At 38.7% G+C, this 15,706-nt stretch overlaps 1 protein-coding gene across 3 annotated transcripts in view; it reads right to left on the reverse strand.

Moving 5' to 3' along the window:
* SNCAIP (synuclein alpha interacting protein) overlaps nucleotides 1-15,706 on the reverse strand; it is a 248,530-nt gene that overhangs the window by 29,479 nt on the left and 203,345 nt on the right. For all 3 annotated transcript variants that reach the window (XM_069962653.1, XM_069962652.1, XM_069962654.1), the window contains 3 exons: nucleotides 10,999-11,112; nucleotides 6,591-6,716; nucleotides 2,917-3,086 (listed from right to left, as the gene is read on the reverse strand). In XM_069962653.1, coding sequence (XP_069818754.1) covers nucleotides 2,917-3,086; nucleotides 6,591-6,716; nucleotides 10,999-11,112 — 410 coding nt within the window. The remainder of the gene's footprint in view (nucleotides 1-2,916; nucleotides 3,087-6,590; nucleotides 6,717-10,998; nucleotides 11,113-15,706) is intronic.

Genomic DNA, 15,706 nt, shown 5'->3' on the forward strand with positions numbered 1-15,706 from the left:
GGCTTAGATAGCCTGGTAGTTCCCGACACAAACAGTGACAGGAGAGGGGGCCATGTTGCCCCTTACTGCTGCCAATCAATGGAAGTGAATATGTAAAGACTATACATTTAAAATAATACATTTAAAAAATGCTATACTTTAATAATGTTAGGCCACAATTGCGGACAGAGGATAGGACCAATGTTATTCACAGGCCCTGTTCACACTTCTGTACGTGCGTATGGGGCCCCGATCCGTGCTGCAAAAATATAGGACCTGCTTTAATGCCAAGTAATGCCAGTAATTTGTGGCACAGATTGTTATGCTAATGAAGTGCCAATGTAGTGCTGCGTGAAGCAGAGCTGCACTACAGGCCTGTAAATGTAGCCTTATATTACAAAGTATATATAACTTTATTAAAGCCATGTATTAGCAAAAAAATATTTTTGGCTCTAGAGTACTACTTTAATGAGGGACTAAAAAAAAACAAAAAACGACTTCTACTGGTTTTGCCCCCATAAACCTTCCTATGTAAAGCTAGGGATACAGAGTGATTTGGGTTGGGTGTCCAGGAATCATAAGGCTATAAGGCTATACATGAGCATGGAATGACTACTGGCAGATCAGCTATTAAAGAAAACGTGATATGCTGCAGTTCTCCAGATTTACAGCTCTTTCCAATTTGTGCCCTGTCATTTCAGTAAGAGGCCTGGTATCTTCAGTTTGTCCATGTGAACTGTATTTCACATTCATCCTATGGAAAGCTTCCTAGCTTCTAAAGAAACCCATTAACTTCAAGCTGTTTTATGTACAGCAGATTACAACTGGCTGTAAATTACTGGTCTGTCACACAGCTCTGCTTTTTATGTGTACTGCTACAGAACCTACCAAGCAGGCACCTGTTACCAGAAAAGCAAGACTGACTGACACTACAGGGCAAAGACTCATCACAACTGGGGGGCATGGCAAGGTCCTCTAAAAAGGCAGGACAACAGGTTTAGGTTTCTAAGAATGGATTATTGCCTTACTAACGGTTGTCAAGTTAAAATGATTCAGAGCAACGGTCAAATTAACGCAGTAGATTGAGATGCCTTATTATACAGTACCTCCCATTATTGATTTTGGATTAGGACAAGGGCCTACTGGGAAATAAAATGTAGTTACTGGCATGCAATCGGTACATGCTAGAGAATGGGGTAAAACTGCTTAATTGTATAGCACTATCAGTCCTTCTGTATCACATTTTATGACCTTGATTTAAATAGCATCAACGTATTGAACAGCACTTTACTATTAGAGGAACCAGTAAACACACAAAACTACACGGACCTGAAAACAGATGAACAAAATATTAGACAGGGGACCAGAGCACCTATTACAGCATTAAATCTAAAGGCTTAAAGATAGAGGACCAGAGGATAGAGTACTTATAACATTACAACATAGGCCCATACCTATCACAGAATCAGGTCTAAAGGCTTAGAGATAGAGGCCCAAACCTATTACAGCATCAGGTCTAAAGGCTTAGAGATAGAGGCCCAAACCTATTACAGCATCAGGTCTAAAGGCTTAGAGATAGAGGACCATACCTATTACAGCATAAGGGGTAAAACTTTAGAGATAGAGGACCAAACCTATTACAGCATCAGGTCTAAAGGCTTAGAGATAGAGGCCCAAACCTATCACAGAATCAGGTCTAAAGGCTTAGAGATAGAGGCCCAAACCTATTACAGCATCAGGTCTAAAGGCTTAGAGATAGAGGACCATACCTATTACAGCATAAGGGGTAAAGCTTTAGAGATAGAGGACCATACCTATTACAGCATAAGGGGTAAAGCTTTAGAGATAGAGGACCATACCTATTACAGCATCAGGTCTAAAGGCTTAGAGATAGAGGACCATACCTATTACAGCATCAGGTCTAAAGGCTGAGATAGAGGACCATACCTATTACAGCATAAGGTGTACAGGCTTAAACCCCTATTACATGGGGCGATTTGGAGAGCAAGCGAGCGCCAGGCCGATAATCGCTTTGTGTAATAGGGCCTGAAGAGATAGAGGACCATACCTATCACAGCATCAGGTCTAAAGCCTTAGAGATAATAAAGGACCATACCTATTACAGCATAAGGGGTAAAGCTTTAGAGATAGAGGACCACTCCTATTAGAGCTTAGGATCTAACAGCTTGGAGTTTTCTTCACAAACGGTAAACCTTATATCTTTCTATGAAATTTCTGCTTGCTTATAGAAGAAACACAGAGGATTGTTGGCAGAAAAAAGACCACCATCTAGACAACCCTTTTCTTATTTTGTACAGTGGGATTTCTAGAAGTGCTATTTACCCAAGACTGAAAACTATAACCATGGTCAAACATTTTAGAGTCCTCCATGGATCTGACCAGTTTTCCCAGCACATCTTACAAACGCTTTATGAGAATAAGATTTAAGGAATTTGGAGGTAACATCATCACCTTTAACTTCACAAACCATTCCTAAACAATTTGAAGCTGCTAAAAGATGCTGACTAATACAAAAAGGGAACAACACAGGGAACCTAGTGATTTGGATATCTGGTTTAACTTGCAAGTAGGATGTCCTTGAGCATTTTTTTTTAAACCACAGTGATCTGCCAGTTTAGTCTGGCATGTTACAGGCACAATTATTCCTGCAGGACCTTGATCAGCCACATTATTTTCCTAAAAGCATTTTTTGAAAAGTATCCACTCAGCATTTATTGGTTGCAGTACTGGATAGAAAACAAAGCATTGTCAGACACCTGCTGAAATGAGTGGGTGTCAATTAAATCTATTGTTCTCAATAGAGGATTTATGGTTTTCCACAGCTAAGTTTTCAAGTGGATGTTTTATTCTAAAAAAAAGCAATATCAACATCAATAAAATCAAAGGCAAGCATCTTATAGGTGTATTTTTTCTTACTCCTTAAGTTGCTTGGTGAGCTTGACAACTTGTGATGCTAATGACATGCACGTCTCCACCACCACCAAGTATCGGGCGCACATACTATGGCCTTGGTGCTCAGCACTTTGAGATGGTTTCTCTCCAGCATGATTCTGAATGGTGACGTTGGCTCCATATTCAACTAATGTCTGTAAAATAACATTGTGAACATGTTAGGATCCCATTTAAATATATGATTCATACATAAAGTGATGTACTGATCTGCGAATAAACTTAAAAAGCTTCAGGAACTTCACCTTTAGGATTCTTACATCAGAAGCTCTGATCTTAAAAAAAAAAAAAAAAAATCCTTCTTTGCTGACCACATGGATTGACTACAAGCGAAGAAATATTCACACCTCATTAGAGATGTGATACTTCAAACATATGGCCAGCCGTGGCACTAAAATATATTAGCTCATAAAAAAATTAATAAAAAAAAATCAACAATTATACTGTCAAAAGAGAGTATTTGATATCTAAGCCCTTTTTTTGCATGAAAAACATCAGTTTATGATATCTGGCAGCAGACATAAAGCATCCGAGATGTTGGCTCTTCCATTTTATATTAATGTATATTTTAGAGGACAGCTAATGTTTTAGACTTTGCCAAAACTTGACTCATTAAGTTCAGACAACCTTTTGGCATCGGCTTTGGTACACACTGAACGATTACGGCTTTTGATATGTTTTCAATTACAGAGCAGAGAAGAAAGAAATATTGTAGGTGCTCTTATTAACCAGTCTGAGACAACAGATACTGCCCATAAAGCGCTTCCCTTTTGGGCTCACGCTCCCCTGTCCCAGTTCTCCGCTGTCTGGAACTGACTTTATTAAGAGTATTAAGAGAGAATTCATTTCCATTTTAAAAAGAGAATGTTAAACATGCTTTAATGCATTTCTCCTTTCATGTCATGGTGATATTTATTAGGGACATAGACATAATGCAAGGGTAATTTCCCTAATGGCCCCAGTTGGTAAAATGACATTCTTGGCAACACTGCTTGAACCAATGATGTCCAACTTGCCTTTATAGGAAACAAAGTATATCCATACAACCCGTAAATAAAATAGTTTTAGTTGGTGTTTCACACAAATGTATGATGAGCAAATATTCACACTCAGCATATAAGACCCTTTAAATCTTTCAACAAACTTCACTACACAAAATACAGAAGAATTTTCATTCGCTGACTTAGTATTGACGTTCTACTTCTATGACCTACTAAACATTAATGTAGCAAATGTGGCCTAGTACCATGACCTGCCACTTCTAGTATAATAATTTAGTAAAGGTGTTCTAATACACTGACCAAGGAAAAATTTTCTGGGGCACTAAACAAGCAAAAATATTTTATGCACTGACTGGGCAAATATTCTCTGCCATGTCGGTTATAATAAACTGACCTTGTAAAAAATATTGTAGTGCATCAGCTTAGTAGAGCTATTCTTTCACAATGATCTGGTAAAGACTCATACAATGCTCTTGAAAGGAAGTACCTTTTGGAACTATTTCATGGGAAGGCCAAGTTCCCACTTTTTAGTTTAATTACTTCTTTTATTCAAGTAAAGATGGCCATACACCTTCAACTGTTGTTGGCTAAAAACTATTCCTATCATCCTATATACAAGCACACTTTGTTCCACATGTGCACTCAAAAAGGGAGAGGGAAGTAAACCTTAAAAACAAAATGATTGGGTATTAAATTCAACCTACTCAATATTGTTTTCCTCCAACATCTGCAGATTAAACTCTGGGTAGGTTCACATTACAATCTTCCCTTAGGCTTTGTTCACACCACATACTATATTTGAAAAGTAAACCTGTTGATTTCCATTAAAACAGCAGTCGTTCTTTTCATACTGCAATAATATGCATTGAAGTCAATGGAACAACGACTGTTGTTCTCACACAATGCATTGGACAACGGACGTTGTTCAATACATTGTGTGAAAATAATGGCCATTGTTTTGACTTCAATGCATATCATTGCCGTGAAAAATGTATATACAGTCATGGCCAAAAGTTTTGAGAATGACACAAATATTATATTTTCACATGATCTCCTGCCCTCTGGTTTTTATGTGTGTTTGTCAGATGTTTTTATCACATACAGAAATCTAATTGCAATCATATTATGAGTAACAAAAGCTTATATTGACAGTTAGAATGAGTTAATGCAGCAAGTCAATATTTGCAGTGTTGACCCTTCTTCTTCAGGACCTCTGCAATTCTCCCTGGCATACTCTCAATCAACTTCTGGACCAAATCCTGACTGATAGCAGTCCATTCTTGCACAATCAATGCTTGCATTTTGTCAGAATTTGTTGGTTTTTGTTTGTCCACCCTTCTCTTGATGATTGACCACAAGTTCTCAATGGGATTAAGATCTGGGGAATTTCCAGGCCATGTTCCCTGAGCCATTTAGTTATCACCTTTGCTTTATGGCAAGGTGCTCCATCATGCTGGAAAAGGCATTGTTGATCGCCAAACTGCTCTTGGATGGTTGGGAGAAGTTTCTCTTGGAGGACATTCTGGTACCATTCTTTATTCATGGCTGTGTTTTTAGGCGAGATTGTGAGAGAGCTGATTGCCTTGGCTGAGAAGCAACCCCACACATGAATGGTTTCAGGATGCTTTACAGCTGGCATGAGACAAGACTGGTGGTAGCGCTCACCTCGTCTTCTCCAAATAAGCAGTTTTCCAGATGTCCCAAACAATCGGAAAGGGGATTTATCAGAGAAAATGACTTTACCCCAGTCCTCAGCAGTCCACTCCCTGTGCCTTTTGCAGAATATCAGTCTGTCCCTGATGTTTTTTTTTTTCTGGAGAGAGAAGTGGCTTCTTTGCTGCCCTCCTTGAGACCAGGCCTTGCTCAAAGAGTCTCCGCCTCACAGTGTGTGCAGATGCTCTCACACCTGCCTGCTGCCATTCCTGAGCAAGCTCTGCACTGCTGGTAGCGCGATCCCGCAGCTGAAACACTTTTAAGAGACAGTCCTGGCACTTGCTGGTCTTTCTTGGGCACCCTGGAGCCTTTTTGGCAACAATGGACCCTCTCTACTTGAAGTTCTTTATGATGTGATAGATTGTTGACTGAGATGCAATCTTTCTAGCTGAGATACTCTTCCCTGTTAGGCCATTTTTGTGCAGTGCAATGATGACTGCACATGTTTCTTTAGAGATAACCATGGTTAACAGAAGAGAAACAATGATGCCAAGCACCAGGCTCCTTTTTAAAGTGTCCAGTGGTGTCATTCTTACTTTACCATGACAGATTGATCTCCAGCCCTGTCCTCATCAACACCCACACCTGTGTTAATGGAGCAATCACTGAAACAATGTTAGCTGGTCCTTTTAAGGCAGGGCTGCAATGATGTTGAAATGTGTTTTGGGGGATAAAGTTAATTTTCTAGGCAAAGTATATAATATTTGTATAATTATCAAAACTTTTGGCCATGACTGTACAGTGTATCTATATCCATATGTATATCAGATTCCTACTACATATAGAGAATTCTCAAGTACTCCTTCCTCCTTGTAAAAAACAAGTTCAATGAATATTTCATGCTTTACATGCAGATAAAAGTTACAGGACAAGCTCCACATAGTCACAGGTATGTTATAGTAACAGCCATATTGTCATACTTCCTACCTGCACACAGCCCAGATATCCATTCTGAGACGCTATATTAACGGCACTATTTCCACATTTGTCGGTTTCATCCAAAGAAATCCCTTGCTCTTGCATAAACTGAAGAAGCCACAACAGTATTTTTTCCTATGTAGGAATTTATGAAAGACAGTTCTCGGTTAATAGAACTCAAGAGCAATGCTATGAAACAGAGGTTACTATTACCTAGGTATATTGGCAGAAGGAATGAGGCAATGGTTTATGAAGCCATTTAACAACTGTTATCCATTAAATATTCTGCATTTCATATCCCCTCTGGTAGATGCATCATGCTGCAGTAAGCTTGGAATGGCTTCTGCAGACAATTTTAGACACTGCTATAGCCAGAGGCAAAACAAAGCTTTTCTCAGCTTAGAATGATAGACTCATAGGTGTAACGTCCCAGCAAAATAACAGGTCTCTGTATTCCCTGTAGTCTATGTGGACATTATTTTCCTAAGCAGATCTATTCACACATGTAGTTTTATCCAGGACTAGAAAAAAACACAGCTACTTTCTTGCACAATCAGCACCAACCCTGTTGTGTGTGGTATTACAATTCAGCTCCATTTGCTTCAATTGAGCTGTAATACCACTTCCAAACTGAGGCCAATAGTAATGCTGTATTTAAAAGAAAGTGGACTTTTTCCTAAGCCTGGATAAAACCTTTAATCTAAATGTAAAAACACACAGAAACGGCAGCAAACCCAAATTTCTGCAGCGAAATTGCAGAATAAATGCATCACAATGAGAAAAAGATTAAAAAAGTGGAATATGAATGGCTACAGATACATCCTGAGCGCTCTCTCTCTCTCTCTCTCTCTCTCTCTCTCTCTCTATATATATATATATATATATATATATATATATACAGTACAGACCAAAAGTTTGGACACACCTTCTCATTCAAAGAGTTTTCTGTATTTTCATGACTATGGAAATTGTAGATTCACACTCAAGGCATCAAAACTATGAATTAACACATGTGGAATTATATACTTATCAAAAAAGTGTGAAACAACTGAAAATATATCTTATATTCTAGGTTCTTCAAAGTAGCCGCCTTTTGCTTTGATTCCTGCTTTGCACATTCTTGGCATTCTCTTGATGATCTTCAAGAGGTCGTCACTGGAAATGGTTTTCACTTCACAGGTATGCCCTGTCAGGTTTAATAAGTTGGATTTCTTGCCTTATAAATGGGGTTGGGACCATTAGTTGTGTTGTTCAGAAGTCAGGTGGATGCACCGCTGATAGTTCTACTGAATAGACTGTTAGAATTTGAATTATGGCAAGAAAAAAGCAGCTAAGTAAAGAAAAACGAGTGGCCATCATTACTTTAAGAAATAAAGGTCAGTCAGTGCGAAAAACTGGAAAAACTGTGAAAGTGTCCCCGAGTGCAGTTGCAAAAACCATCAAGTGCTACAAAGAAACTGGCTTACATGAGGACTGCCCCAGGAAAGGAAGAGCAAGAGTCACCTCTGCTGCGGAGGAGAAGTTCATCCGAGTCACCGGCCTCAGAGATACCAGGTTACCAGCAGCTCAGATTAGAGACCAGGTCAATGGCACACAGAGTTCTAGCAGGAGACTCTTCTCTTCAACAACTGGTAAAGAGGAGACTGTGCGCAACAGGCCTTCATGGTAAAATAGCTGCTAGGAAACCCCTGCTAAGGACAGGCAACAAGCACAAGAGACTTGTTTGGGATAAAGAACACAAGGAATGGACATTAGACCATTGGAAATCTGTGCTTTGGTCTGATGAGTCCAAATTTGAGATCTTTGGTTCCAACCACTATGTCTTTGTGCGACGCAGAAAAGATGAACGGATGGACTCTACGTGCCTGGTAGCCACTGTGAAGCATGGAGGAGGAGGTGTGATGGTGTGGGGGTGCTTTGCTGGTGACACTGTTATGGATTTGTTCAAAATTGAAGGCATACTGAACCACCATGGCTACCACAGCATTTTGCAGCTACATGCCATTCCATCCGGTTTGCGTTTAGTTGGACCATCATTAATTTTTCAACAGGACAATGACCCCAAACACACCTCCAGGCTGTGTAAGGGCTATTTGACCAAGAAGGGGAATGATGGGGCGCTACAAGATGGTTTGGGGTGAGCTGGACCACAGAGTGAAGGCAAAAGGGCCAACAAGTGCTAAGTATCTCTGGGAACTCCTTCAAGACTGTTGGAAGACCATTTCCAGTGACTACCGCTTGAAGCTCATCAAGAGATTGCCAAGAGTGCAAAGCAGTAATCTAAGCAAAAGGTGGCTACTTTGAAGAACTTAGAATATAAGACATATTTTTAGTTGTTTCACACTTTTTTGATAAGTATATAATTCCACATGTGTTAATTCATAGTTTTGATGCCTTGAGTGTGAATCTACAATTTCCAGAAAACTTTTTGAATGAGAAGGTGTGTCCAAACTTTTGGTCTGTACGGTATATATATATATATATATATATATATATATATATATATACACCTTCCTCATAACAAGTGTACAGTAAGTTTACCCAGGTTCCCATGGGCGCTGAAGGTCCAGTGGGCCCTTAGTTCTGTCCACATCTGCTGATGCTGATGACTTAAGTGTATTGAAAATGAAATGAATGCCTTTTCCATTTCATGGATGAGGTCTCAGAACTTAATAATGTATATCTTGAGACGCATAGTTAAGGATATTTATGTGTGATCTAAAGATAAATTAATAAAACTGATATATCATGCAGCTTCCAGCTATCCCTGCCATTAGATGACCCAGTAGCTGAGGAATCTGAATTTTGTGTAATAGTTTTTAAAGTTGCCCTTAAAACAAACATATATCTTCAGGTTAATGACAGCAAGATATTAAAGCTGTCACTGCTGGGTATTTAAGGCTGTGACTATGCACTGAGGTGGAATTTCCATTATTCTATTAGTCTCATCCAATCCGGCAACTTAGAGCTATTATTCAGTCTCACCAGGAGAATACTGTGTGTAAGGTTCAGGTACTGACTGTATGTACAGTAAGAGTCGTCCTTCTGCATTCCGGAATCATTCTTAGTACCTGCATTTGTTTACGTGTGAATGCATTTATATTATTGGAGTTTATAATATGATAATAGTTTTTGTTACTGTATTCAGTAATGTCACTAGTAGGATGCTGGGAGTTGTTCAGACCTATTCAAGTTATACAAGCTATCATAGACCACCATACGCATATATTACAAGAATGAATATGACATGTGATTTGCTTTTCTTTGTGTAGTCATTAATGACTAGATGACACTAATAAGTGATGATGCTAACTGACTAATCTCTCTTAAGCGTAAAGTGAATTTTGGCTTGGTCGGTCCCTGAAGTGCTGCAAATCTATGAAGTGGAGAATGGTGTATGCCAAGTATATAGACTACTTACTATTTAAGAGAAAATACAAATTGGACTGTAAAAACCATTTGAATATTTCAAATGCAACTGAAAAAATGTGAATTAGTTGGGAATTTTGACCAGCTTCTATCAATGTAAATGGCAAGCTCATCACTACATCAAAAGCAGCAATATCCACAGAAAAACAGGACCATATTACTGTATCAGTCATTAACCAAATTCATTCAGAATCACATTTGAAATATATACTTGGTTGTTAAAATGAGAGGTAATTCCTGGAATACTATACAACAACCTCTAATTTTAACAATCACATGCGTTTTTAGACTATGCTCCCACAATGCCTTTCTTTGGCTGTTTCTTGGCTGTTTTTTTGGACAGGCGTCATTTTGTAGCAAAAACGAGACAGTTCATGCAAAGTAATGCTGTAATTTGAATAAAACCGCCTCCTTTCAGCGCTTTAATGACAGCAATCTAAAAACTGCCTGCGAAGCGGCCAAAAAAAAGACATTGTGGGAACATAGCATAGTATGGTGCATTTATTTTGTGGATATGTTTCAAATGGATCTTCATGGGCAATGGGCTTCTCCCGGCCATGATTGATACATCTTTTCCTGTTTGGGTGTAGGGAGAGATCTATTGGGTGGGAAAAAGCCACTTGTTTATAACAATAATCCTGGCTCCATGAATGTGATGACAGGTTCTCTTTAAATAAATTTATCTACCCAAAATTTATGGCATATTTTATAGGTATCTTTTGTTGTAATAACCCTTTAAAACTATTCATAATTAGCCTGGGCTGAAATACTACACACAACCTGTACACAGGTCGTTTGCACTTAAAGGGATCCTTCTGCAAAAAGCTTAAAAGGATGTACTCAGGGAGAGTGAGGACAGGATGCATCAGTGCTAAGCTGAATCCCTTTTGCCTTTTAAAGAGGCAGACACATATTTTAGACAGCTGGATAATACAATGAATATCATATACATACAAATAAAATATATTTTCACGTTACGCTGGCATACCTGACCGTAACTGGCTGCATAATGGATAAGGCTAGGGTGGTCCTTCGAACAACTCAGCTCGGCAATAGCTTCTGTTTCACTAACCATCCACCGAACACACTCCAGTTGACCCATCTGAATTAAGAAAAATGACATGCTCTTTTTTTTCATTCCAAACACTATAATACACACAACAGTTTGGCCAAATTCAGTTAAAGGGTATTGCTATCTCCATTAATAGTTTTTCATCATGGGGCTTGTATAGTTATAAATTTTTGCAAATACATCCATTCAGCAAACTTGCTTGCTTCTTCTGAGATATATATATCTATATATATAATTTATTTATATAGTTTGTCTCTATGGTAACAGATTGAAAGCCAATCTTGTGTAGTCTGATCTCAAGTTATACTCCTGTTTATCATCCCTAATTTTTGCCAACTGTAACTTACCTAAGGTACATTAGGAAACAGTATAGGACCAATGGAAGGAAGTACAACTGTAGGATCAGACTACACAGTGTTTGTTTGGAGTCTGTTACTATGGAGACACAAAAGTAAAAGATTTTTAAAACACAGAATAATATAAAAGTGGCTTAATTTTTCATTTAATAAAAACTGTTGGTTGTGAAAGTGTACATGGTATACTGGTCAGGACAGCAGATATTAAATAAAAGACTTCTAGTTTATTTGCTCCTTACACTTTTAGTTCTCACATATCCCACCAAACATAAAAATTCTCTCATGTCTATTTCTTTATGATATATAAAAAAGGGCTCAATTATAAATGGTGGAAATGATTCTTGTATATGACACATATAGAATGCCTCACCTGTAGGGTGTCTAATGTCAGTGAAAAGATAAGTGAAAAGAAAACATGCATAGTGCTTTTTTTTGTCTTTTCCTGTACTACACTATCCCATGTAGAAATATTCCTCCAGTCTGAGTGATTGATACATCCTGGATCATAGCTGTTTTAACCAGTTGGGAGTTTGGCATCATTATATGGTCTCTAAGAGAATATCTTAGGAAATCTATTCTCTGACAGGTTGTCAGGTGTTCTTCTCAGGTGAGCTGTCTGTATAAAAGTTTATAGTCAAATGAGTCACTTGAGACTTCTTTTTCCAAGCTGCTGCCTCATGGTGGGTGACTAGAATCCGGTGGTGGGGCAGTTAGTACCATGTATCACAGTGGGGGAGGCTGCAGCTGTTATTTTCCATTATTTTCTTTTGAGACAATCATACAGAGTATTGGTAAATGGAATAAGCAGCTTGTTGCATCTGTGGCAGCCATTATCATAGGAAATAATGAATGCATGTGATGTGACGGATCAGGCCAGAGATTGCTCCATTTTTTTTCCCCATAAGGGAACAACTTAAGGGTACATTGATATGTACCGTTTTGCAGCAAATTTCACACTGCGAATGTATAGCAATGACATGATTACTATCAAAGTCTATTGCACTCCAATGAAAATCTTCTGCAAGAATATAGTGCCATAGCCATGTAAAAGTTAACTATTTAGCTGCTCTGAGGTTAAAATATCAAATATCAAATAGACTATGCTAACCTGTCTACGCTCCCCTGGGGTCCTCCATCTTGCTCCCCGGGTCCTCCCCTCCCCGGGTTCCCCACTCAGTGACGGCGCAATCAGCCAATCACTGCACTGTCCTGCCACAGCCAGTAATTGGCTGAGAGGGCTGTCACTGAGTAGGGAACCCAGAGAAGCAAGCAGAAGGGCATGGGGGAATGTGGATAGGTAAGCATAGTCTGTTAATTTTAACTCTTCCACTTTTGGCCACAATTTCCAGTGAATATAAGGTAATCTCTGGTTAAAATTTTCCCACCTGCAGTACCCGCTAAGTTTACACTAGAGATGAGCGAACTTACAGTAAGTTTGGGTTCATCCAAACCCGAACCTTCGGCTGTTGATTAATGCTGCCTGGAAAACATGGATACAGCCCAAGGAATTACCTGTGAAAGATGGATGCATTCCTAGGAGACCTAGGACTGTCATCCTGGAGCTTCTCAGGCTGCACACTACACAGACCCAGCTGCTCATCCCACCATCTTGTATACAGGGGGTGGACCTGCTATTGTGCAACTGGTTTCTTCTCATCCACATTAAACATATTAGGTGTAATTTAGGATAAGGGCATCATAGGAACACCAGGTGGGCCATAAGAAGTACATAACAAAACATCTAGACAAAAAAGTGAATACAATTATTCCGCTCAAAAAATTATGTTGTTTGTGATCTAACAGACAATGTAATATTTACACAATGTGGGGCACTCACTTTATGGATTTAAAAAAAAAAAAAAAAAATCAAACGGTTAAAAACGTTCTGTGCAGATTAATTTCAGATATAAACAGTGAGTGCTTGTATATTGAACCCTTATCGCAATTAATTAAAAAAGATCAAAGGATAGAAGGTTTTGGGCTTAAGGGCAAAGAAAGTAAGATAATAATGTATGCCGATGATGTGCTTATGTTCATCAGGGATCCAGGAAAAGGTCTGCCAGCGGCAATGGAACAACTTGATTTATTTGGTTCCCATTCTGGGTTCCAAATTAATTGGTCCAAATCTATGTTGCTGGAGCTAGATCACCCTCAAAACGAAGTATTGGATAATCTCCCTCTCCAGAGAAGGGACGATTTCTTTGAGTATTTGGGAGTGAAAGTTCCAGCGACTTCTGAGAAATACGCTATGTTAAATATTAAACCTTACTTGCGTATACTGGAAAGTAAGATTAACATTTGGATCAAACTGCCACTGTCGATGTCGGACAGGGTAGCCTTGATCAAAATGGTGGTTCAACCACAAGTATTGTACTATCTTAAGGCGGCACCTGCTTGGATCCCTGATGGTTATTTTGCACGCTTAGAGGTCCTTCTTGGGAAACTGATTTGGGGGGGTAGACGAATTAGGCTTAGATACCATACTTTTACCCTGCCTTCTGATATGGGGGGTTGGTCCCTACCGGACTTTCGAGTTTATTTTTATATGTACAAAATCCTCCAGATAAAACGGAACAACGAAAACTGGAGGGGAATACTTTTTAGTATTGAGAACTTGAAATATCAATCATTGTACGAATTTCTGGAATCCCAAAGATGGTCTCTGAGGCCGTATAAAGAATGGACGATGGTGAGAATGTGGGGGAAAGTATGGAGGAAAATTAAGAAATTGTTAGGGGTCACGGGGAATATCTGTTACACACCTATGTGGGGGAACTTACAATTGACACATTTAGATAAGGTCGGAGACCAGCCCTTCTGGTGTAATCACGGGATTACATTAGTAGATCACCTATTTAGAGTTGGTTACTTCAAAACATTTGAAGAGATGAGGTCAGAATTTGCACTACAGGAGAATTACTGGTTGAGATATAGGCAATTGGCTCACGCAGTAAGAGCTCAGGTGGAAGGGAACAGGGTGATAATCCAGAATTTTAGTTTTCTAGAGAAAGTAGAGGAAATGCAGGGTAATAGAAAGGGGGAATTGAAAAAATTATACACGATTTTCACAGAAAATTTATACACAGATTGGTTTTTGAATGGTAAGAAGAGGAAAGAATGGGAGGAGGATGTGGGTGTGATAAATGAAGAAGAGTGGGATAACATCCTGGGTAATATCAAGAAGAGTAGTATAAACAAAAATCACCAATTGATACAATTTAAAATATTACACCGCTTGCACTACCATCTGTCCTTTCTATGGAAAGTAGGAGTGAGATGGACGACATATGCCCAAAATGTGGCCAAGAGGGAGCAAACTATGTCCATATGTTGTGGAGATGTTTAGTTATCCAGGGGTTCTGGAAGAAAGTAATAGAGAGTATTGTGGAGAAAATGGAGATTGTTATTCCATACTGTGCAAAATATATAATCCTGGGCTGCTCTATCGGGATAGAAGTACATCGAGGTTTTGTTCTCAAGGCATTGCTTCTTGCTAGAATTATAATCCTTAGAGCTTGGTTGGACTCTACCCCGGTAGCTTTGGATCACTGGCACAAACTCATGGAGAAAGTACAAAGATATGAAAAGATAGCGGCTGGTAGTAGGGATACACCTATGAGGAAATATTTAAAAACCTGGGGTAAATGGTTGGAAAATTGACCTGGTGGCGGGTCTTTCTTTTTTTTTTTCTTTCTTTCTTTCTTTCTTTCTTTCTCTTTCTTTCTTTCTCTCGTCAGACCGGGAGGGGGGGGGGGGTGTTCGAATAGGAGGGGGGGGGGAGGGTTTAAAAAAAAAAAAGGAGGGGAAGGGGGACAGTTTGGAAGTAGATATTGGTTGTTATTAATAATGGGAAGGTTTTATTTTAAGTGAATGAATTTGTAATAATGTATGTTAGATTACAATTTATGTACATTTTGATGAAAATAAAATAATTTATAAAGAAAAAAACAGTGAGTGCTCGGCCACTTACAAAGATTTGTTTGGGAGTTTGCACAAATGAAACAATGGAAATTTAGTATTTATAACTACATGTTATTTTTAGGACAAGCAATAGAATTAAGTTATGGCTACTATTTTATGACATTAACATTTATTGGAAGAAGCACTGTAGGTGCTGAAATCTTTATTTGTCTCCTAGCTATATGACTGCATTCTATGACTTGTAATATAACTAATCATTCCTAAACATTGGGTTTAGGTCAAAAATATTAGACAAAAAGCATAAAATGCTAGTTGCACTGGCTGTTTGTAGTCTTAGATGTATAGTT

The sequence above is a fragment of the Dendropsophus ebraccatus genome, chromosome 3 (assembly GCF_027789765.1).
Source record: "Dendropsophus ebraccatus isolate aDenEbr1 chromosome 3, aDenEbr1.pat, whole genome shotgun sequence".
NCBI lineage: Eukaryota > Metazoa > Chordata > Amphibia > Anura > Hylidae > Dendropsophus > Dendropsophus ebraccatus.